The following is a 27,038-nucleotide window of genomic DNA, read 5'->3' on the forward strand; positions in this document are numbered from 1 at the left end:
ACGGATTGGCAACCGGCGAACGTCACGCGTCAAAGAATTTAAAGAAAAATCTTAAATCAAAGGAGCAAAGCTGAGTATAAATAAAGTTAATAAAGGGAGGAGGGAAGAGTTGGGAAATAGCGATAAAATAATATTGTTACTGGTATCGTAACTCCCTTTGACACAATATAATCGATCAATCTACCGGTTTTCTCAATCATATTTATTTATCTTACTTATTGTTATTTCTGTTCCTCAATGATCTACCTAGCGATCAAGTCACTCACTTGGAACATGAGTAGATAAGATTTAACAGCAGCATAAAAAAATGAAGTAACAATAATAAATAATTCAAAGCTACCTCTTATTTCCTCTGTTGTGAGTAGTCGGTAGCTCCCGCTCACTGTTTCGATGTCTGGATTTACTTGAGAGCAATCGTCAAGGTAAAAAGAAAGGTTACTATATCTTAGGTAATGTGTGTTACTGGGCAGTTATTATGTGCCGGCAGGACATGTATATTTAACATACATGTGTTTTATTCTGAGACCTGGGAATTCAAGCGCTGGAATACCACACAAGACTACTTAACACCGTCTACTGCAGTAGCAGTTCACTCTATAAAATCACTGTAATTGACTCTAGATTCAATGGACATCCGGTTTTAAATATTGATACAATAAATTAATGTTTGCTCTTTTACAGATTTGAGAATTTGAATTGCGGACTCCACAGGTTTGATAAAGGGTTGAAAAGTCGGCAGGTTCTTGATGTAGAAGAGATAACGGAAAATAAAAGACTCTCAGGCTGTCTTGTGGCTAAGGTACTCGGGTACAAAAGTAAAAGTACAATGATTTAAAAGTAAAACAAGTATCAATGGACATTAAATGCGTATCAGGAATAAAACTCGAGGTAAGAGCTATTGAAGAATTTTTAGCGAGGGCTTTTAATACACCGCGCGTGAACCGGGGCATAATAAATTACCCGGACGCTGAGAAAGAATATATTCTGCGTGCATTAATCTCTCTATTTCCGTCTCGCTTATTTTTTTCCTCTCAATTTATTACTGTTTCGTTCTTTATTTCTCATTTGTGTTGTTCCGCTTAATTTCCTCTGGTGAATTCCGTAGCGTTTGATTGATTAATAAATTAGAGCCGGGTTTAATTGAGTCAAAAATACTGGACAGTCATCTTGATCAATCTATGTGTGTCATATACATTAGATATGTCGTAAAAATTTTATGTTCAATGTATCAAGTTATTTAAATAACTTTAGCTTTCGATATATTAATTATTCAGTTATTTGAGCCATCTCTCGATTTCTAACGCACGCCGGGAAATAATTATGCAAGGGACAACTCGCGTGCCTCGTTTTACTTCACGTGGTATACTCAGTTATATTTATACATATATACTTATTGGATAGATTTAATATTAAAGTCGTAAGCGTTGCAGCAATAAATTATTTGTGCAGGTGCAGTACCGAAGCGTAACGGAAAACTCTTCTTCTCGCTTTCGGTTTCGCGAGATGTCTAAATTTAATTTGCTCCCAATATTATTTTATTAATTACTCACGTCCAGTAGGTCGCAATATGTTTTTTTTTTGCCACAACTATTATTATTATCAATAAAATTATTTTTAGCTGACGGATATATTAAATCTTGTCGATCAGAATTCGTACATTCAATTTTTCAAATCAACACTACTGTCAATAGTCTAAATTATTCTTACTGTGGCATGTTACGTGAGCTGTTGTAATTTATAAATCTATAAGTAAATCAATGTCGGTTTTATAAATTTATATATATGTATAAAGATTTCTTAAAAGAGTATTAAAGTCCTCGGGGCATTGTAATATTTTTCGACTCCTAAACAATCATTGTAATGTCTGTCAAGCAATTAATCTCAATCTGATATTTATAATACTAATAATAATAATTACAATACTAGGAATGAAATAAATAATTCGGATAGTAATAATTTTGCTAAGAAGGCTGTGGCTTTTAATGCAATACCGACTTGTCACTTGGACTGTTATACAATGAGATAAAAATCAAATTTCTCGATATACTTTTGATTTTTTTTTTTTACGAAATTTTTTTCGGGTACACTTTGATTTTATTGTATAATTGAATGGGTGGGTGTTGAAAAAAATGAGTAGTAACATAATGAAATAATAAATGATGAAAAAAAAAAATAGAGGAGAAAGGTTTTATATTTTATTTGTAAAATAAAATCCATGGATTTCAAGATCGAGGCGGAGGTGGGAAGGAGTAGATCCAGGTGGGGTTTTTCTACCCAAGGAAGGAGCTGGAGAAGAGTGATAGTGGTGGCAATAGGACTCGGTGCGTTGATATCCCCGTACACATTGCTCTCAACACTCCCTTCTTAGTCGGTCGGCCGGGTCTACTCCTTACTCCGGCGATAGATAGAAAGGTGACTTACCAGTAAGACAGGATAGGAGGTATTGAGTACAATATACAGAATATATACACTCAGTCACCTTTCTCTCCTCGTGACTGAAGCATATGTTTTGCGACCGTCAATGGCGCTGTCTCGTGGATCTAAACTGAGCATCGCTTAGCTCTAAGTCAAACCAGTAGCAGCACCTTTTTACCAGTCAGACGAGACCGCATTATCTCGTCGACACGTCAACCTACATTTGTATAAACACATATCCAATATACATATCACGATACCTTCGTCTATACAAATCAATATATATTATAAAATAATAAATTTATCTCATGAACAATCGAAATTTGTATCGCGTGTTCAGTGTTGAGTGAAAAATTTATAAAATAGATTTTTATTGTCAGATTTTATATTTTAATCATATTCACACTTGGAGATCGCGCGCGAAATACTGTCAGCAATTGTTTCGAGTTTCACCTGTAATTTCACGTGCTATTTTTATGACGCGCGAGTGCCGCGAATCGTAGATAATTTTAAATAAAAAGTATTGATTTAAATTTTTTTTTTTTTAGTACGAAAAAGCAATAAACTAGGTTGTGAAAAATAGAGTTATTTAATTTTCATGATGATACTGGTGAGCAGTCTACTGCTGATATTGGCGGTTGTCTCCAGAGTGGGTGAGTGGTGAAAACATTAATTCATAATCCTTGACATATATTTACGTTAAGATCAACACGTCGTGTTGAGTATTAACATGTAATTGTTTATTTTTATTACCAACAAATTCTTTAACTATTTTCCAATTTAAAAAAAAACAATTTCTAACATAAATTATATTTATTTATTTACTCACACAAACTTTTCATCAGTATTCACTTACCGCGAGACATTAATTTATTTAAAACTAGTTTTTCTCGTAGTTGCTTTTTAAAAATCCCGTTTATTTTAAATAAAATATCATTTTAATGTCTAATAAATTTTTCATACATTGTAGTAGTATCATATATTTTATCGCATGCATGCAAGAATAAGTAAAGGGACAGTGGAGAGAGAGAGGGAATGCAAGCGAAAATGTCACTTTACGTAATCGCGAAACGTGTGCTGTTGGATAACCGGTACCGATAATTAAATTTAAGCTGCCTAATTACCCTTACGGGGTCGCCTCGGGGCCAACCCCCAGGGCGACGTAAATTTTTTATCACTTGAAATATTTTAAAAACACTTCCCTTTGCCGACCCAGTGTATCAGGGACTGTGATGGGATTAACCGGTCACAGATTAGCCAATAAAGTACGTGAGAAAATTATCGATAATTTTTTATGAGTTTTATTGTTGTGTTATAAAATAATTATTTTCCAATGACTCAATTTAGCTAATTGATTATGTAAGACAATTATAAAGTAAATAATAAATATGCATTGAGCGCAATTTAAAGGTCAGTGAAAAAATATATTTTACACAATTAATTTATTGTAAATTCTGAGAAAAGACTCATTTATCAGGCTATAGGCTATTGCGTCGTCTTACTTACTCTTTAAATGGTTATTACCATAAATGCCGATAGTCCACAGATAGAACGTTAAATTTTATGGCGTTTAAAATTCGAGTTAACTATTTTTAATTTAGCTATTCAAATTTATATTCATTTTATTATTTAACCATTTTTTCTAGAGAGAGAGAATCGATTTATTTTTATTATCATATTGTAAGTGCATCATTGAGTCGTTGAGAACGTGGGATAACTCGCGAGCTGTGTAGTAGTTAGTAAACATAATATATAATATGGAGCAAGAGAAAATTTTTTTATTCGCTATCCAAAAGTGTTTTGTATTCAACACTCGCTTGGTTTCTGTTTCGCTCGATTGTTCCTATTATTTCGTTTTCTTCTCTTAACTTACTGATGGCTTTTGCAATCCAACGGTTGCTTTATTTAAACTTGTCTGTAAATCCTATGAAAAAAATTATTTCTTGGCGCAAAAAATATTTTTCACTATAAATTAAAAGAAAAAATTTTATTTGCCCAAAAATTTGCTTTACAAATTTTAAATTATAAATAAGTACAGTAAATAATTTAAAAAAAAATATTTATAAAAAATGCACTTATTAATTTTTAAATTTTTAAAATGCCCGTTTTTTAAAAATTTTATTTTATTAATTATTTACTCTATTTATTAATAATTAAAAATTTTTTTTTGTCTGCTACATTAAAACTCATAAGAAATTATTTTTTTTTTCTATGGAAAAATTTTTAAGTGACACTTACAAAATTCTTGTCGGTAAAAAGTGTAACATTTCTTCCTGTTAGACTATAAATTCGTTAGCAAAAACAAAAAATAAAATTTTTTTTTACTTATACATATTTATATGAAATAAATAAAAATATAAGCGAGTTAAGTACTGGTATCTGTTCGATTTTCTTGATGATTAATTTCGTGATAATTTATTTTCCGTTTATAAGGCCAGTCTGTCATGATAAACTAAATATATATAATTAGTATTTTTACTCAGCTATTATTTTACCGTAAAAATTGCTTATTTATTCATAATACTATAGTATAAACATATATTCATATATATGTAGTAGTAGCGCCATAAAAAATTGCCGTTCGCGCAAGAATATCAGAACATTCCTCAATAAAATGTAATTGTGTTGTGTTTACTCACTGTTACATATATATACATATATACATATAAATACTATTACAAAAAAAGTATTTAAGTAAACATAGATACTAATTACTGATAGCATTGTTTTCATTACTATAAAATAATAAACTTAAACAATGTCCGAATTAAAAATTATCATAATTGCTTAATTTTTTCCTGTTCGAAAAAAAAATACTTACTCATGGGTACATATATTTAAACGGTAACAGCAGCTACTGGCAGTGAGAAAGTTTTTAAAATAAAATTAAGACAATTGACATTCTTTCCGTGATGGACAAAGGACAATTCTGTTACACCTTGTCATTATCCCAGTGAGTTTAATGCTTAATGTCTCAACTCAGCATTACTCTTACAGAGTTACGTTATTATTATTATTTTTATAAATATGACCTCGCCATAGTTTGCGCAAAAGCCACATTACCTTTTGCCTTTTTAGAAATAACCCTTTTATATTCGATCTATTATTACTATTACTATTACTGTTATTATTATTTATATTTTATAATTATCAAAACAATAACAGCACGTAGAGATGACCTCGATCCACAGCAACACAGTCTCTTTTATAATGCCTAACTCTAATAACTCAGTCTTGTAGTTCTGAAACCCAACTATAGATAAACTGTACGTCTTACAATAGCTAAAAAAAAAAACGTCATGTAACTGTCGGCATCGTCTATCAACACCACTAATTATTTCGTGCCACGTGCCGACTTAACACTAATGGTTCATTTAATTCCTCTATAGAATATATATACATTTATCTACCTGTACATAAATAATTCTAGCCAACAAATTTTTTTCCTCTGTACTGGTACTCTTATTTCTTTCTGATTCACTATCACTCGGACAGTCAAGAAAAGTGACCTCGAGCTTTTATCGTTTTCTTTTCCCTTCACATTACATTGCACATTGGGTAGTCCGTAAATCCTCCAAGTCAAGGTACGCGTGCTTGGAACTTTTTTTTATTATTTATTGTATATATATATATAAACATATACGTTATTGTTGTTGAACATATCGTGATGTCTATGTGGAATTCCTCGTGCAATGTAGTTATTTCTTTTATTCCCCATCTTTGTCTGAGTCAGTCCTAGTCTTTGTCTTTTTGCTGTTTCACTACACCTTGGATAGGGGCCCAACCTCGAGAAAAGTCTGGTGTACAAGCAAAGTAAAGATTCCCCTTGGTGATAGTCATAAGCGTTCCGTCTCGAGCAATCGTGGCCTATGAAATATATTTACAGAGGTTCACTCGTCCTGTGTGTTGGTATGTATTGTGCAGATATATTGAGGGGCGGTGATATAAGTATGTATCGCGGTGCTGTAAAATAAAATTATTGTAAGAGAGGATAGAGAATATAGTGTTCGAGAACTGGTTTGTCTAGGTGAGGTGTTGCATTGTTTGCATACAAGACACAATCAATCATTCGCGATGCACAAGGCATTCTATACCCTGACATCATTTACCTGTCCGACGTATCCAATAATTTTCCTCTCTAAATCGATAAAAAATTTTTTTTTTTTTTTTTTCATATTTATTTGAATCCTTTTAAAGACTCATTCGTATTAAATTTTTTTTTATCGAAGAACTTTATAAAGGAATTTTATAATAATACCTTGAGCCGGCTCCTGATAATAAAATACGAGTAGACGTTCTTGAAGCTGGCACCCACGCCCGTTGACGCGTTTCACCTCCGCAGATAAGACCACCAAGTCATTATGCGCTCCAGGATATTCTGCTGACTCGTGGATAGATCCAAGAGCTTTTCGCCCCGTTTAAATTCTTCCTTTCTCTTTTATTTATACTTGCTGATGTCCTGACCAGACAATCCACTTCGTAAAACAATTTATTGCAAACGCATCAAAGGGATGACAAAATTTTAAATTCCACATTAAATATTTATTTTGAATCGCCGATTAATTTTTTATTTCTTGCATAATTTTTATCCGTCATAATTTCGCATAACTCATTAATTATTTTTTCTCACATGAATAATTAAATTATCTGACGCAGAAAATATTAACATAAAATTTATAATGTGCTAATTAAAAAAATGACTTTTTAAAATATCAATAAAGAATATTGTTATAACCGGATATTGTTAAGATAACACTTTTTCCAACGATAAAAAAAAAATTCTAATGAGTAATTAATATGGTAATTTAATTGAACTTTAAACTTTTATACAGAATTGTCATTTATAATTTATCACATTTACATTAAATTATACCCAAGGAATTATTTGAGTGGCTTTTCTTTCATACGCGATTCAATTTTAAGAATATTATTATCTCCATTGAATAAAAATTTTTTTTAGCAAGTCGCTTTCGTATTATTCATAAGTCAATAGCTCGGGGCAAAATCCTTACCTATAAATTAACTCCCCACGTATTTACATTCCGATCACAACAAATATCGACACATATCAAAATTTTGATTTTTTCAATGCATATATACACTATATATTTACAAATATAATTTATAAAAAAAATGATTATTGTGATTTATAAGCAACTAATAAATTTAAATAAATTATACTTGTAAATGAGTTTAAAAAATATGCTAGTGAAATTATAATATCGTTATCTAACAACAATTATTTTAACACAATGGATAAAGGATATAATGAGGGTTATTGAGTAATAAAAAAAAGTTTCTTAATATGTAGATAAATATTTTTAGTATATCAATTATCAAATCTAAAATTTCATTTTATTTTATTTAATTATTTAACAAGACTATTTAATTTATTTATTATGAAAACAGCTTTTGACTTTTAATGAGTCACGTTCTAGTCCCCTACTTAATTTAGTGAATAGCCCGGTTGACATTACCTTCAACAATATTGGAAAGTGTGATATTAAATTTTTAAATTTATACAAACATATATCCACGTACATTTATGCTTAATAATAAAAAGTATTCGATGTACTGATGAAATCCATCGAGTGCCCAAGTGGAAAGTTCATTCGTTTAAAAGATTACACTCATCCGTCTTGCAATTTTCCGTAAGCAGTGCTAAATCAACTTACTTACCAACTTACACTTACATATTTATATATATATATATATTGGAAGTTGATGCGCAATTGGTAATTAGTGTCGGTTGATCAGAGACGGCGCAATACTACTGGCAACTTGCAAAATATTATTTTAAAAATGCAGAACCGAGCATTTAAGATGTTATTATATTTCCCTCGATGCCAGAGGTCGAACAGAAGGAAATTGTGAATCGAGATTATGGGATGGTATCCGATGTATGTTATGATATTATCAATAACTATATTTATATATATATATATACGTGTATATTATAATGCTGAGTGTGGCCTATTGCGTCAGATCAGAGAAATTTAAACCATGTGAATATAAGAGTAAGAAATTATATTTATTGAATGATAAAAAATATAAAAATAACCGTGGACTTTAAATTACAAGACTTTCTTTGAGATCGAAAATAGCCGAAGGTCGCCATTGTGAGAAATGAAAACATCATTTTGAAATATAATTTAATATTTAATTCCTTATAAAAAATATGTAATTATCGCTGCGGTTATTTTCAGTAGCGAAGTTAAAAAGTAATAGACTCTATTAACGACCTGATAATTGTTATTTTACAATCTGCGTATATGGTATGGAATAATAATAATAATATAAATATATAAGTATGAAAATTGCGTATTATACCATATCGGTGAATTTATTACTCACGATTTATCGTTTGGGTTTTTTAAAAATAACCTTCGCATCAAACTCTCACACTTACATTTGCTACATCAATCATTTTTTTATTAATCAAAAATAAAAAAAGACTTTCTCTAAAAAAAATACTTTCTATATCTATCGGTTAACGACGCGGTTTTTTGCCACGAAATATATAATTCCAATCGCTGGTTTTACCGGTTTCCAAAAAGTACAAAAAATGATTTTTAAATTTTGACTATCTATAGAAATGATTTTCCTGTTTTTTTCTCCAACACCGGGTTGGCGCCAGCCGATGCCTACTTAATCCAAAACTTTATGTGTTAAAAAAGTAATAAATAAAATGAGCCCCTTTACATTTATTATACATCATGATTTAGAAATAAAAATTCCATGTCCAAAATACCAATGCCATTAATTTTGTAAATTCACCAAAACAACTTGTCGTTAAATTATCTTAAAATAAATATTGATCAGTATCTCCATCAAAGTAGCCTTAACGTCCCTTATTTTTTACGATTATTATTTAACCAACCCACTCCATAAAACTTTCGCTCTTTTATTCGAATGGAAAGTGACCGTATCCCGTGGCCGCGGTTTTATCAAAAATAAACGAGCTATTCGTCCTCGAGGAGGTCGCGCATTTATTTGTCTCCATTAAATGAACCCGGACCTTACCTCTTTTGAATCCGGGAGTCCAAGGACCCTGTTCTCCACAAGTATACACTGGGACTAAAATAAATAAAACCCAGCTTCACATCCATAATAATGAAAGTCTCCAATGACCTTCTGTAACAATTTACCTGCAAACACTCTTTTTCATTATTTGTATTAAACAATCAGGCTTTCGTTCCCGCAGCAAATGGAATGGAAATCCGGCGGAAAGTCTCGTTGAATGGACAATTACCCGGATAAAAGGGCGTGATTGAATGATCAACTGCTCTAGTACATATATATAGAGTCTAATATATATACTTATTATTGTTATCGAGTAAATAAATAGTTAATAAAAAAAAAAACGGCTGTTGATTGAATCTCGCGTGAAAAACCTTGATCAGTCCTGCCGTGGGATCGATCAGCAACACTCCCACGGCAATTCGAGATTTCTCGAGCCTTATAGAGTATCATACGTCACTTATATACATACATATATATATATAGATATATATATGTATGTATATCGATACGCATACACCGTGGCAGCGAAAATACAACCTGTCGGGAAAGGTGAATTACGTCAATTTTCCAAGCGTCACGTTTTAACCAGCTGATATATATATATATATATATATATATATTTATAAAATAATACTTATCTAATATAATACATTCCGGTTAAATTAATTTCATTTATTATTTTTTCTATATATACTATACTGAATTATATCAACATTTACAATGTAAACGATGCATAATAACACAAAGTACTTTTCATTATTTCGCATGATATATTTTAATACTTTTTTTATGCAATAAATTCTGTTGTAAGTTATGGATAAATTATATTGAAATAATGTTTGATAGCTAACGATATTTATTGTTATGTATTTTATTATATATATTATCTTATATTTTATTATTAAAAAAAAAAAAACAATATACTTTCCGTGCGAGAGAGATATTTTTCATTCATGGAATACTAAATTCTCTCAGGATTATCGGTAACAATGAAATTATCATGACATAATCACGGCAATTTAAAGAGAAATTGATCGATTTATAATGCAATATATTGTAGTCGATGTGCATAAACTCTCAGCCTATTATGTTTGTTATAAACTGGTGTTATTACGTAGGAACGCAGACGGAAAATATCTGTGAAATTAATTTCAAAATTTAAAAGTATGTTTCTGTCTGCAATACAAATTTTAATGGTCACTTGTACAAACTGAGATATGGTTACTTTTATATACTTGCGTGTATTTTATACCTTTGGGTTTACCGATCCCAGATAGTGGCTGTCTGAGTGTTAAAACGGGTGTTCGTAGGCGCGAATGGTGTAGTCTGATATTGTTAGTGATTTTGCGCGTTCGCAGAGAACTCGCAGGACATTATCGTCCGTCGTCCTTTGCGGCCTCGTTTACTTGTCTTTTATTTCTTCACTTCTATTTAAACTTTTAAATAAATATATTTTTTTACTCATAGAATTTCCTATTATCGAGACATTTTTTTTTGTGATTTGAATTTTCTTGAGTTTTAACGTCAGATAAATTTTTCATTTTATTTCAAGGCCAGAATTTACTGCCGAAGAAAAAGTAAGAGGCCGATGACTTATTCCGTATGTAAAAGTAACATGCATAAAAATATTTAAATGGATTTATTTAAATGATTTTGGGATTTCTAATAACGATCTAAGTCGAGTATGGGTATATTTTAATGAACAATTTAAATACTCTCACATTAAGTGATTATCTGCGCAAGTAAGTACGTCTATTGGTCACGAGTGCACTTATAATACATTAACGCACGGCCAGTGTACTTTCTAGAGCGCAACCGAACTCTTACGGGTACGTAGTTTTGGTGAAAATCCCGGCGGAATCGAAAGTGAATTATAATCTCGATTGGGATAGTATGTTATATGTGCTGCATATACCTCTTCTTTGCATTTCCCTTTCCTTTTCACCGAAGGAAGCATTACGCTTGCACTAAAAATAAAACAAAAACTCAAATCTATAAGAGTGTGTGTGCATTTCCAGTCTTACCCGTGAGAATGATCGTAAAGTTTCTTATGCATCCATAAAACTCCGAAATCCAGTATTGTAAATAACTTATTTTTCATCTGAGTGTTCAAATATTTATCTTTTACCTTTATTTCCACATAAAAAACAAAGTAAATCATAAATAATTACACGTGTTTGTAAATATTTATTGGCTGCCCTAGGGTTACCGTAATTTTAAACTTCCCGCTGAAAAAATTGAAAATTTTTTTATCAGATTTTGATGTTTTGAGGTTCTAGGAAGCTATCCTGACTAATTTCACGACGATGTCTGAGTGTATGAGATGATATTTAGAGTTGCTCATCGACATGCTCTCGAGATGCTCAGACTCAGGTTTCTGTGGATGTTCTAGGGCTCAAAAATTTTTTTCGCGAATATTTTCAACATTTTAGCTTTGGAGGCCTTTAAAATATCAAAGTGTGATTATAATATATAAGCAAGTATACTTGCACTTAGAATGAGATAAATTTTTCTATCCCTCACATAACAAAACCCAACTGACTCCTTCAGAAAATTTTCGGGACAATTTCTGGACAGATGCCCTAATATTCGTATCTGTTGAGCATTTGAAACGAGATACATTTTTTTCCAAGTATTTTAGCTCACGGGATTTCAAAAAGTATCAAAATATGATTACTCTTATATAAAATAATTAATTGATTCAAAAAATTTGAAAAAAAAAAAAAAATTGGGCGCCAAAATTTAAAAATCAACGCATGCGCATGTAATTAAATCAACATGATATACTTTGTATTCGCGTATGCTTTCCGGTGTAGTAAAACAAGCAGACATTGGACTTTCTATATGTAGTATAGACCTCGGCCTCTAGTAATATAATTTTCTTGGTTATTAGGTGGAGGAAAGACCGCAGAATTGAAAGTAAAATACACCCAATATATGTGTACTGTGAGTGCAACGCACTTGCGTGTTATATGTCGTTACGTCTCATACTCTATCAAGTACGCGGCTACATAGTTCTTACTCTTGTCAATATTTTAATTAATAACCAGGTAGTACATTCATTTGAAAACTGCCCAAGGTTCTCCGAAGGGCGGCCACCAAAATATCCCGGTGTCCTCGGTGGTTATTTTTATTTATTTCAAATTATCAGTCCTTGAGTTTTTATCGATATTGCTCAAATACTTAACTTTATTCTACTTCAATTAATATCCATATATATATATATATATATATATATATATATATATATATATATATATATATATATATATATATATTATAAACACATTAGGATTTAATTTAATTTATGTCGGATATTTGTCTATATTTAGTATTTGGTATTCAAATTTATATAAATTTGAATAAAATATTGCGAAAGATTGTTCCTGAATACTTGAACCAAGTAGAGCGTACAAGAGATACATGTTCGATCTTTTGAAGATTATCAGCTCAAATACTTTCTTATAAATCCTAAAAAATAATTTATTTTATAAAACTTATATATTTTACTTGAACAAGTTTCTTTCCATATTTAATATATGTTTGTACAAGACTAAAATTATTATTATTATTATTATTATTATTATAGAATGGAAAAATATTTTTGCTCTAATGACAACTAACTGACGAGAATGTGACATACTCAGACGAATTGATATAATATCGGCAATAAAATCCGCTCGATTTGCGCAATTGTAATCGGGAAAAAGAAACAGAGGATAAATTTTTTTTTTTTTTTTATACCGGTAATGATACGTGTACTTTGTGAGTTTAATCAAAGCTGGGAAGGATAATAAAAGTTTTAGCGGGTAAATTTGAACGTGAGGAAAATATCGATTGCGGTCTTTTATTTTTTCACGAGAGAGACTAGAAAAAATATATATAATAGATCAATTCTTGAGAATTAATCTAGTAAAGAAATAAATAGAACAAAGAATGATAAAAAATTTATATATATATATAAATATTGTAGGGTTACGTAAATATTTTGTGATTTAGTTTTGACAAAGAGGTAAAACCGAGTGAAATAATCAAATGGTTGAATCTGTTTTATTTTTATAATATTATATATATAGTGGGTAAAATATATATATAACGAGCGGTACGTGATTGAAGTTAAATGATCGAGGTCTTTATAAAATAAATAACCACACCCGGGAGGCACATACACGAGATAAAGAGATATTTATTTCGATACATGAGTTAGCCGTAGCATTAATATTAAGCCCTCCCGTTGAGATTTTAATTAACTAATGAACCTCGTTGTGTCTGGATAAAAATAAATTCACATTTACTTTTATTCAAACCCATTATTCAGCCATTCTATAATTTATTTAACTTTTATTTCCCATTATAATTATTCATTTTGTAACCTATTACTTATTCTTATATAATTTTAATCTCGTTTCAATTTAAACCTAATTGCTAGATATTTAATAAACAATTTTTACATCAAAATTTTTTAACTTATAACTTAACTGTAAAAAACGTACGTTTATTATTATCGATATATTATTAAAAATAATTGATTTAATTATTAGATAATTAACTTTTAATGATTAATTATTATTATTAGGTGAAAAAATTTTGATATTACTTGAACTATTTTTATCGCGACCTTCAGAACTTACTTGGCGGATTCGAAAGCTCACGAGTAACACTTGTTAATATTATTTCACAATCAAATGTTATAATTAGCTGATAAATAAAAAAAGTAAACAAGTACGATCGTAATAAATTGTAAAATATATAATTAATTAAAAAAAAAAAAAAAAAAAAAAAGTACAGAAAGGTAAAAGATAAAATATTAGCCTAACAATGGGCGTCCATTACATGGATGGAGAGCTGAGAAGTAACTTCACGCCTCATGTACACACATGGATGATCATAGACCGAGGAGCTGGCCTCTTTGCATACACTTATTGTTTACGGTATCAACGTCAAGCCTGGTTAGAGCTCTTAGTAAAGCTAAATCCTGTATCGTTACGTCTTAGTCGTGAGTACTGGAGTCTGATGTTGTACCCACTAAACACACTTCAATTATTCACTTACTCCTACATGTCGTTCTCAGCAGAAAACCCTCAGACTCCTTTTTTGTAAATTATATAGGAGAACTAAAACAAAATAAAACATGTACGTATGCAAACACTTTTGATCAGGATATAAATTTTTTTACTAACGTGCATAGAAAAATTTTTATCTTCATTTTTGAACATTTTGATTCCTGGGTCAAAAAAATAAAAAATTTGACTTTTTTAATTTAAATATATACTAAGTGGACCATATTATCCAACTTTGACTTATTTTTGATCAACTTGACGTACCAAGTATCCATTTAAGTCAAATTTGTCTCAGTTTTGGCTCAGTTGAGTTATAATCAAGTCAAAAATTCAAATTTCGGGTTTCTTTTTACCCGGTCTCTCCCTCAATTTGTGTTTGAACTACGCGGTTTTCGCGCGAAATCTTTTATAATTTTAAAATTTTAAAGAAATGTAAATCAATTGACAGTGTGTATTACGACGATTACCAACCGGAAGTGGAAAAAAGTAATTTTTCAAAAAGTGAGTTAGGCGGTTTTTTTTTTTAGAATGACGATATATAATGGATTTATATGCTAATAGAATGGCATAGAAGTAAATAACACAATAATAGTAATTCATTATCCCTACGCGTATAACATTTACTAATATATCACAATTTTACGGTATGTAGTAACTATAATAGTAGTTGAGATTATAGGTGATAGTTATAACATTCGCAACTCCTCCCACAATCGGTGTAGGGGCACGTTGACGTAAATAAGACAAGAGTTCACATATATATGTATCTATGAATATATAAATGTATGTATTCAGTTGTGTTGTGTTTATAAAAAGGTTAGATACAACCTCGGGATTGCGGCACACCCTTAACTATGAAACGCGAAAAAAAATATTAAAAAAAAAAAAATAAATAAAAATGTTCAGCTATTGCTGTTACTCCTAAAGCATTCGCCAACGCACACCACACGATCTCTTTTTATTCCCACCATTTAAAATCTATGACATACGAACTTATAATAATAAATTATATCTATAGATAAAATTTATGTTCTTTTATTAAATGGTATTTATTGCTGGTTACATGGGAAAAAAATTATTGATACTGAGGATTTAAGTTCAATCACTGTCTATTATCATTAGCGGTTTATTTGCTGATTGAAGATTGCTGTAAAATAATTTTAATTAAGTTTATATTACATTGATTAGCTCGATCGGTCGAATGAATCCGGGTAAATTGCCTGACCTGGTTAGATTTTCTTTTTTTTATTAAATCAACACTTGGATTTAAGTATACGTTTCTGTTGTTTCTATTTTATGTTGTTAATTTATAAAGTTTTTTTATCACACCAGAGCTGTGTTGAAACAATGTTTTAATTATATGCTCATGTAATTTAAACAAAACATGGCTCGGTCACGCGAATTAAATCTCCATTCTTGTCGTCTCAAGATTCAACTGAGTCCTCTAAGAAAAGTAATATAATAAGACATTCAACAAGTCTATCCTGTCGTCATATGTTCCATGTCCGAGTGACAAAAATTCTTCATTTATTCTCACAATGAGTTTTTACTTTTATGTAATTATTGTATAATAAATTATTATGTACATGTATTTATATCATACATGGTGTGATTATTGTCTGGCATAATATTTATCCATCACCAAGCTGTAATTGTTTGTTATTTTTAACAAAACTCATAAAATTACTCGCGTGACGGTTTTGATATTTCTGATAGAGTCGTGACTTTATTCGTCTGAGATCGTGAGATCCAGCGAATGCCAGCTAAATATTACAGAGAGCTATACTCGTTCGGTAGTTCTGTTTGCTGTCTTATACTTTGTCTTCATATATTATATATATACAATAAATTCAACATAAATTTTATTAATATATATTAGCGGTAGTAATATAATCTATCAATGAACTTTAATAGTTTTTTTTTTTTTTACTATAAAGTTCATATATATATATATATATATATATATATATATATATATATATATATATATATATATATATATATATATATATATAAGCAGAAAAATTTTACTTGCCCCGATAAATTTTTTGTATCATAAATTGAAAAAAAAAAAAAATTCTTGGGGTGAGAAATCTTTTGTTTTTTGTACTGCAAAAAATCAGGAGTCAATTCGGAGTAAATTTAAATTTTATTACAATCCGAATCTACTCCGTCACTCAGGTTTCTGGAGTAAAAAACAATCTCTCTGCATACGGAGTAAATTAGGAGTTTTTTTTTCAGCAGAGTAATTTTGGAGTAATTTGAATTTTATTTCAATCCGCATCCACTTTTGTCCAGAGTTTTAATCTGAAGAACTTCTTTTTTGAACAAATTCCACTTTGGATTTAATCTGCGTTTACTCTGGAAATTTTATACAGTATATATGTATATATGTGTGTATAAGTGAAGCTAGAGTAAATTAATCTTTTGAATTTATATGGACATTAAATTTATTGTTTTTAAATTGTATCGCATTGGTTTATTGACTTTCAAAGAACTCAAGACATTTCGCTGATGGAAAAAAAATGTAATTATATTTATATATATCCTCGATAAGTTATAGAGAACACGCGATTGAGAAAGGGCTCGTGGATAGGCGTGCCGAGTGGAAATAATATCTCTGTAGTCAGACAAAATGATGGAATTATTATTATTATTATTATCTATACATATATATGTGTGTGATTACTTTGAGGTTGTGGTTAATTTAATGCCTTTATGTTTATTGCTTCAATTACAACGTACAAACTATTAGATAATATAAAGTATTTTATAAATGATTATAAAATAAATATATTAAATAGCGTTTTAAATAATTCAACAATAATATAATGACGTAGTGTATGTTAACGGTCGTTGGCTCTTGCGTTTCGGCATCAGTTAAAACTTAAAGTATATTCGATCGAAAACATCCAGAATGAAGATATCAAAGAGAGTGAGAGTTAGGTGACGACGTCAAGTGTGTTGGTATCTCTTAGAGATGATTTAGGATACAAAGTACTTAACGGGTTGTTGAGAAAGCCAGATTCGAATCATCGTCACGCTAGGGTATGTCTGATTTCTTTTCCACGTTGACCTCAAGACCGACGATTGTGATAAACCAGCATTGCGAAGTAGTTGGGAGTTATTGACGAAAGACCTGGAAAAAGTAAGGGAGAGGTTGTCTGTGAGCATTAGATTTATCCTACTACAATAATCATCTTTTTCTTTCATTATTATCATCTTGGTATTCATCACCATACAAAGATGTCGTAAAAACTCAAGGAGGTTGGAAGAAAAAGTCAGGATTTCCGTTATAAATAGTTATTCAAATTATGTCCTTGTCTCTTTTCTTTTAATATTCGGCGCGAATATATCTGCAATTTTAAAATTTTTAAAAATACGGCTTTACACTGGAAAGAGTCGATAGTATATTCAAAGTGATTCCGGATTTTCCGTCTGAATTTACTCCGGGAGTTTGTGAATATTAAAAAAAACTACACCGAATATGGGGTAAATAGGGAATGATTTCGGAGTGATCTAGATTTTTTTAAAATCCGCATTGACTCTGAATCAGAGTTTCAATATTAAAATATTCCTTGAATATTAAAAAAAAAAAAATTAATATTTTAAATAATTATGAATATGAAATTCTTGTTTTTATGTCAAGGTATACATGAAAAATACACTATATCCTTTATAACGAGTGCCATATCCTTTTTGATGTTATTTGCAGGTATATCTAATTTTGTCACAAATTTCAAATCCAACTCCACCGCCCATCTTACGGCATTAAATTTTACTCCAAAGAGATCAAATAAATTCACAGTCATCTGCTCCAGATTTACTCCAGGTTTAATACGCAAATCCTTTGGTATATTTAACATAAAAAATCAAATAAAATATTTTTTATCAGTAAAAAAAACTGATAAAATTTTTTTCGGAGCGTAAGAATTAAAGGCAAGTTGTTAAAGGGTAAAATAAAATATACTCAGTACGTTATAGCTCGTAAATTTATTCATGCATCAGTAAGATGCATGATAACTTGTCTTGTTTCGACGGATAATCGATCCTACGTCGTGTATATAATGATTATAGCCCTTCTCTTCCTTGTACAAGATCAACGTGAGAATCATGCTAAGATTTATGGTGAAGTATATGTATTCTGGGAGGTGGAGAACTAGCCAATGACTACTCATAATGAGAAGGTACTCCAAACATTAAATATCTCTTTATTTTTTTAAATTTATTTTATCGCTTTTAATTTACTTTATTTTATTTTTCCACACAACCGAAACTTTAATTTCATTACTACCTTAATACATGTATCCAATATCCAATGGATAACTATACAAGTACACCTTGTAAATTGTGTAAAGTTTAATAAAAATATTAAAAACATTTGAAGCCAACAAACGTTCATGACATTTTTAAATAAATGTCATCATTAATCATTTACATTTATATATTATTTTAAATTAATTTAAACAGTTATTTATTATTAAATATATCTTGTTTTTGAATCATAATTAATTAGAGAAATGAAAAAAAAAATTATCGTTCCTACAAAAGTATTACAAGCTTTTCATATATATATATTTTTTTTTCATCAATAATTCAGCGATAACAATCACTATTGCGTACGTAGTAATGAAATCACAGCATTAATTTTTCGCATTTTTTATAAAAACGCATTGAAAATCATAAGTCCATTTTGGTCTTCATATATTAAATTTTCAATTACATAATTTCGTATGTGTAACAAATTCCACCGAGTCACGAAGAAAGTTAAATTGAAATAAAAAAAAAAAAAAAAAAAAAAAAAAAAAAAAAAAATGTCTTATCTTTTTTGTGACAATCTAACTTAAGAAATGCAGTAGACTCTGTAGTGATACGCATAAATAATTTCGAAAGTGAAAATACAAATAAAGTGGTCAATCAATCGAAACACACACACACGCACGTAAATTTAATACCATGCTGATATATTTTCACGGTAATTCTTGAAATGTTGATTGTCGATGGTCATTATGAACAAAATTGATCCCAGCTGTAAATTTTCGATGATATTAATCTGAAAAAAAAAAATGGATTAGTCAACATGGGGCGTTAAGAGCCGAGAAACGCGAAACGTATATGCACGTATGATATATATTTACACACACACGGAACGCCTTAAGCCGTTTACTGTCCAGCATTATGCAAGCAATGCTCCAGTTTCAAAGTTCCCTGCTTGAGTATTCCAACTCACTTTCACTCATTCACTCGTTACTTATTTTATCCTGCATACACCCAACCGATTCTTTCTCCTTCTCTATCCTTCGCTTCCGTATTGCCTTTCTTTTTTTCACAGCCGTCTCACTTGCTCTTCTTGCATTATACATATACATACATATATTGCACCGTAAAACCTCTTGTTCACTCTCATTCGCATTACTTTCACTTCTTCAAAGTTAAGACAGAGTTTTGATAATACCCAGTCCTGGAATTGTGACGACAATCTACCCGCTCTTCCACGTGGCTTTTTATTATTTCTATAATAATTATAATTACAATAATTATTCTTCTGTAAAAAATCCAAAAGTCACAGTATAATAATTCAATCAACACTTTAATAGTTGTCATAAAAAAAATGAATTGCTAATTATTTTCAAAGATTATTATTAGCATCGCAATATATAAATTTATTTTATTTTATAAATAATTAAATCAATGAGACTGCTGATGAGAGAAAGGCATTACGAGGCCGTTCTCGAGGTCGTTTGATATCGATCGATTTTCTTCAGATCACTCTTTACAATTTCATTCAACTCGTACATAATTTTACCTTCATAACATATATCTATCTATATATATATATATATATACTCATCCTAGAGATCCACGTGTGTAAGTCAATGTCGTTCATCCTCAAGTTCATCGTCATCTGCGATTTCACTCAGATGTTTCATATCAATGGATAAATTATTCATCAGTTTAATTGATCGATTTATCACTGATTTTTTTTTAATTGATTATCTGGTATTTAAATTCACGAGCGCATTAATTATCCACTATTTTTATCAGTGGTTTTTATTTTAAAACTCGAGTTAATTGTCAGTGCGAGCTCTCTAACTACATATTTATATTTCCTTGTTAAATATATTTACTAGACATTGTTAAATAACTTTATTTGTGTAATAAGTGGATTTAAAGCGATCGTTTATCAGTTAAAAAAATAAAAAAAAAGTTTACAATAATTACCTACTCATTAGCTCGTTATTCCCGGTATTCATATACATGGGAAGTAAAATAAAATGAATCTTCGGTAAGACTGACATGAGAATTTGATATAGTTATTAAATTTTTTTTTCTTTATTGTTAAATTATCTAGTTATATATTTTTATTATTTATTTATTTATCGTAAAACTCTAATTTATTTTTACAATTATCGTTATTTAATACTCGGTATAAGTACAGTAAATATTTTAAATAATTTCTAAAGTATCGGAAAGAAAGTGAGAAGAAAAAAAAAACTAGTAATCAATGCGAGACTGATTGTCTATTGGAACTCGAGTTTTATTTGATTTAAATTACCGCAATTATATTTTTATTTTTACTTTTTTTTTAAGGATCAGTCTACAGACAGTAAACTTTTTATTACTAAAAAATTTGAAGGCAAAAAAAGGTCGGGATGAAAAATAAAATAATTATTTAATTAAATCGAAATGTTAATATCAAGAGTAATGACGAAAGACTTGAGTTTTAAATGATTTTAAAAAAATATTATTTCTATTGTTTTAAAAGTGTTTCTTAATACACGGTAACTACTTAAGTAATTTATTAATAGAGAGTAAGGAAAAATGGTGTATAAAATAAAATTGACATAAAGACTATTATAATTTATAACTTATTATATGCACGTCCTACTAACCCGCTTTGAAATCCAGCATAATCTTGTATACTTTTCTAAGGCATTACATTTGCACATTTTGCAGATGACGAGAAAATTGTTTTTTTTTTTTTTTTTTTTTTTTTTTTTTTTTTTTTCAAATTTAAATTTCTTCTTAACTAATAGAGAATGTTGGTTTAAATATTCATTAACTTTACTTGTATATACATTTAGAAATTTATTTGCTAGTGATATTTTTCATTTTTTATTAACATCATAATAGATCAGAAAATGGCTGCTGGTCGGTCAAAATGGTCACCATTTGAAATTTTTTTTTATCTTCAAAAGACAAATAATTAATTTTTGTAATTAAAAAAAAAGTATCGATATGCAGGTGGCTGTCCATTATGACCGTAAAAAATTTGATATATTTATTTATTTATTTATTTATTCATTCATTCATTTAAACTAATATATATAGATAAAATATATAAAATCATATATGTTTGCAACGAAAAAACATATAATATATTATCAAAACAGGGAATTTCGTCTCGTGACCAAGATAATTTAAGATTGTAGACTAATTCAAATAATTGATTGATCAAAAAAATTATTTCCGAACTTGAACTTTTGAATTAGTCACAGTTCGGAAATTAAAAAAAAAATTTGTATATACTTCTGTATTTTTAACAACATTTCAATACTTTTTTTAAAAATATTTAAATATTTTTTAAAAAAATAAATATTTATTTAAGTAAAAAAAAAAAAAAAAAAAAAAAAATCTGGTAGCTGGTTTATTCCCTTAGTCTACTTCTTATCCACATGGTATACACGCCCATGTCTTAAATATACATAACACAGTAATGTGTAAGTAAGAAACAAGGTCGACCAAAAATCCAGTTACTTTTCACTGCAGTTACGTAACTCAAGATCACTTATAAGTATACTATATATATATATATTTTCCTGTACATTTGAATGCTGGCAGGACACGTTTGCAGTGCAATCGAAAGGAACTGCAAGTGGACAGCAAATTCAAATAAAAACATTCTCTCAACAAAAAATAAAAAAATAATAAATATTCCACGTCGTTTATTTTGCGTATGACTTATTATTATTATTATTATTTTTTATTATTAAACAGTTAATGTTATTCATGCATATCAATATTATTCAACCGAGACCGCCTAGATTGACGGATTTGCATCAAAATTCATTCCACATAATTATGTAATAATTTATTAGGTTGATAGTTTTATAAAAAGCCAGATAACAGTCGATAAATACCTGTGTAAAACTTTAAGTGCTTAACATTAACACTTTGAGTAATTGCTACATAATAATAAGTGTCTAATAGCTGTGATTAATTTTTCGATTAGTGTAATTCATTAATCTTCATTGTATTTAAATTCCTCGTTACTTTATCATTGTATTTAATATTATAATAGACATTAACCACTAATCCAGACAACCGTGAATATTATTTCAGTAGTCGTATATTCCTGTACAATTACAAGCACAAGAATAACTACAAGTACTTTTAGTAGTGACGCAACACGATAAATCCCGTTCGATTTCTTATAGACTTTATCTAAAGCCTGTTTTCCTTCTATTCGTATCGTGTAACTTTTCTCTCTTAATCTTTGTCTCTCCCTGCCCCCTGCCCCCTCTATGTCTCAGTAGACTCATAAAACAGGTGTCTAAAGCCACACTCTCATAATTATATCAAGTCAACTTTATAAATTTCAAAAAACAATATCACTTTTTACGACATTACGCAATTTATTAATTTCGCCTGACGTTTATTTATTCCTTATTGATGTCAAATAGTCAGCTGTCAATTAGTCTCGTATTTTATGATAAATATAGTGGGTGGTGGGTGGAGATGGAGATGAGTTACGGTTATGATAAGGAAGTGTTATGGTATTGTAAAATTATTAATGACAGAATAGGAAAACCTGGTTGATTCTCTGAAAGCAAGATGGGCGTCGATATATATATGGTATGATGGAATATAATCATAGAATAACCTGCTGACGCCCAATAGAACCACGGAAATGAGCTATTGAATTTTTGCTGTTCTCTGAAGCGATGCGAATGCCCTCGGGGAGCGAATAAGTTACGGGTTATAGATATATTTATATTTATAAGAAAAGGCAAAGAGAAATACCAGCTTGTAAGATATATATGATGGCTACATAAGCTTGTACGTGTGAATTATTGTGGAGTATATATAGGAGAACAGAACTTGTTAGGTCAGACAGAAGTCGACACGGATGAGCAATTATGATTTCGCTCACTTTATCGAGGTTAATTTAATAAAACTTTTGTTTTTATTGTATCAAAATGTCTACTATAATTCGAATTAAATCGACAGTAATGATCATTTATTTATTATGTATATATATTAATATAATTAAGTCAAAATTTTTTGACATCAAAATTACGCTAGAAATTAATTGATGTCAATAATAATAAAAAAACTTTGATTGAATTAAATGCCGGGATTAAAATATAATTTTTCAAAATTTTTTTTTTTATTTATCAAATTTTAGAGTAATAAGAATTTATTGTCTTATTATTTATTTTTATTATGAAAGAACAGATTTATTGATGTCATTTTTAACATCAGTTTTATGTAAAAATATTTGCTAACTTTCGCGGATTGTGTGGACAAAAATACTTATTTATTAGTACAACTTTCAAGTCTTAAAAAATATTTTTATTTTATCTATAAAATAATTGCAATGATCTGTAAAAAAAAAAAAAAAAAAAAAAAAAAAAAAAAAAAAACTTGGGTGAAATAAATGTCTGGATTAAAATATACTTTTTATAACGCATTAATTACACAGTTCTCGTCTTCTTTTACTGTATATTTATTACAGGTTATTAGAATTCATCATTAATAATTCATAGACATTTATAATCGTATTAACAATAAAATCGTAATTAAATTGTTTAATTACTGGAATAATTATATGACTTTAAAAAAATACTTTTGATCGTTATCAGTATTTTTAATTAAAAAAAAAAAAGTAAATAATATCAGTAATTTTTTTTAGCAATAATATATACATATGTATGATAATTATTATTAATTTGTTACAGAATGTCAGAGAAATACTCCAAGAAGTCCTCGAGCAAGTAGAATTGACGGAGCACTTGAATTCGAGTGTCCTGAAGAATTCGGTTACTATCCCCACCCACGTGACTGCACTCAGTACTACGTATGTGTATTCGGCGGTGCACTTTTAGAGTCATGTACCGGGGGACTTATGTACAGGTATACATAATATATATGCATGCATAAATATATATATAAATTTACTTATTAAAAATATTTAAATAATTCCAGAAAAAAAAATAAAACCAGTTGTGATAAAGTAAGTGGACAAATTCAAGTCCTTTCACTTGTCACATTTCCACATGTTAAAACAATTTCCTCGGTCCCTAAAATACCGTGTAATTATTTTAAAAACTACATTTACTTTTAAATATATTATCAATGGAAACATAGTACGGATCCACATACGAGCAAGGATGGATGTAAAAAACAGAGTTAATGATACTCTGCTCCGAGTCTTGAGACCTAACATCAGCAGAAGTTGAGAATGAAAGTGAGAATAGAACTTGGACAAGTTTTAACATAATATTAGACTCTGGTAATCATAAACGCGAGTATTCTTTAGACTCTCATGTACAATAGTCTAGAAGTTAACTTGTCCGTATTGAGGATCGGTTTCTCATTCCAGCTATTGTTTGGACCCTCTTTACTTAACAGGTCGTGAGACCAGTCCCTCCATCTTTGCATTATTATATGGACATATCGCTTAATAAAAAATAAAGCAAAAAAAAAAATAATAACTGACGTACGTGCGAGTTTTTCCAGGCGAGTAAAAATTTTTTGCATCAAGAAATCCTATTTTTCTGTCGTACCAACAATTAATTATGAATTTATTAACTGAAAATAAAAATAAAAAATAATAAAATGTAAATATTTATAAATTTAGCATCCGGTTGACTGAATAATTTTAACCAGTCCAAAAGTCTCACGCGCTTTGAATAGTAAAAGGATATTTACCCGTACGTATCCTACCCCTGGAAAAAAAAATGATGGTTGTCGTGGCCACACCCAGGTCACCGTCGAGTCGAGTCACGACGCGTGTTCGGAGTAATGTTATAGTCCGTCGTTATATTCATTTTATATAAAAAGTATCCAGGCTCAATATATAAATATATGGGTACACAAGTATTTATTCAAAGGATACACGTTTAAATATTTGTTTGCTTATATATGTAAACATATGTGCAACTGGAAGTGTGACGTTCAGGTAGCAAACATTATAAATGTTTTTTGGTACGGATAACATGGTCCAATTAAGGATAATCAAAGCGAGTTATCCCTGAAGCAAGTCGTGTAACTCCAAATACACGGTATCGCAATTTATTTCTTAAACCATTCGTTAGATTAGTCTACATGAGAAAATTAGCCCTGGGGTATTGATTATTAGCTATTTTTATTTAATATATTATTATTTTTGAATGGTATTTTATTAAATGGCCTTTTACATCCACGGTAATGACAAAAAAGTTAAATGTGAAATGTGATTAAATTCCAATTGTCGTCATGTTATTTATTATTTGTCAGGTGGAATTATTTACACCGGATTATGTTTTACTAAATTGGAAATATAGAAAGGAGCTGGGTCTCGTTTTTAAAACCCGCGATAAAAAAATAATTGTTTTAATATTTATACAATTATATTTTATATAATATATCGATCAGCTGATCTAGATCCCACGCAACGATTGCGACACATCAATAAGTATATGCGCATAAATATTTATTGATTTGGATCACGTATTGTTCTCAGTGTTGTTGTTAACAGCGAAAAGGAATCCGAAAGTCAAAGAAAGCAAGGTCGATTTGTGATCGATTGGTTCTCGAAGGCACGCGGCTCGATATAAATCTAGATTGTTGTACTGTACACCCGGTTTTATAAATAATAACGCAGGTCCAACCATCAACTGGACTTGCAACTATTTCTTATTAGATTTTTATCACGCTCAATGTTTATTTACATTTTTTATTAAGCCCATAAGACTTTCAACGCAACCTTTGGTCTATTAAATTTTTTACCTCAATAATACTCTTTAATTAATTGTTTTATTCTAATAAATTATACGTCTCAATCATGGTATTAAGCGACTTTGTATCCGGTTGGAATAAATACCCATTAAAAAAGCCATTAATTAATTTAATATATTTAATTACAACAGCTATACTTTTATATTTTTATTAAAGATATTTTTTATCATTTATTTTTTTACAGCCATGAATTGCAGACCTGCGATTGGCCGCGTAATGTCGGCTGCCAGAGCGGTGCGTCGTCTAATCAGGATGTCGAAGATGAAGATCCTTTGTTGGAACGGTGAGCTGTCAGCTTATTTTATTTTTTGCTCAATGTTTCAAAGAGACCCGCTAATTTAACCAGAGTTTATACCAGAATTTGAAATTTTGTTAAGTAATTTGTCTCGTTATGTAAAAAAAAATAATGATGATAATAAAAACAATAATAATGAAGCTAAAAAAGTTGAGCAATAAAGTCTCAGTAGTCATTATAAATTGCAGACAAAAGTGTATACTACACAATTTCTCATAGCGCATTATTTTTGAATGAATAGA

General features: G+C 29.6%; 1 protein-coding gene across 5 annotated transcripts in view; it reads left to right on the top strand.

Annotated features, from left to right (window-relative positions):
* The first annotated feature begins 634 nt into the window (after positions 1–634).
* The window catches only part of LOC103578697 (mucin-5AC), a 37,504-nt gene continuing 11,100 nt past the window's right edge, over positions 635–27,038 (top strand). The window contains exons 1-4 of one of the 5 annotated variants that reach the window (XM_008559852.3): positions 2,374–2,870; positions 2,964–3,068; positions 24,461–24,635; positions 26,686–26,784. In XM_008559852.3, the coding sequence (XP_008558074.1) occupies positions 3,014–3,068; positions 24,461–24,635; positions 26,686–26,784 (329 nt within the window). In that variant the 5' untranslated portion in view covers positions 2,374–2,870; positions 2,964–3,013. Of the gene's footprint in view, positions 889–2,373; positions 3,069–24,460; positions 24,636–26,685; positions 26,785–27,038 lie in introns of those variants that run through there. The other 4 variants (XM_008559853.3, XM_053741213.1, XM_053741214.1 and 1 more) reach the window with 4 other exon arrangements.

This window comes from Microplitis demolitor, chromosome 8 (genome assembly GCF_026212275.2).
Source record: "Microplitis demolitor isolate Queensland-Clemson2020A chromosome 8, iyMicDemo2.1a, whole genome shotgun sequence".
Lineage (NCBI taxonomy): Eukaryota > Metazoa > Arthropoda > Insecta > Hymenoptera > Braconidae > Microplitis > Microplitis demolitor.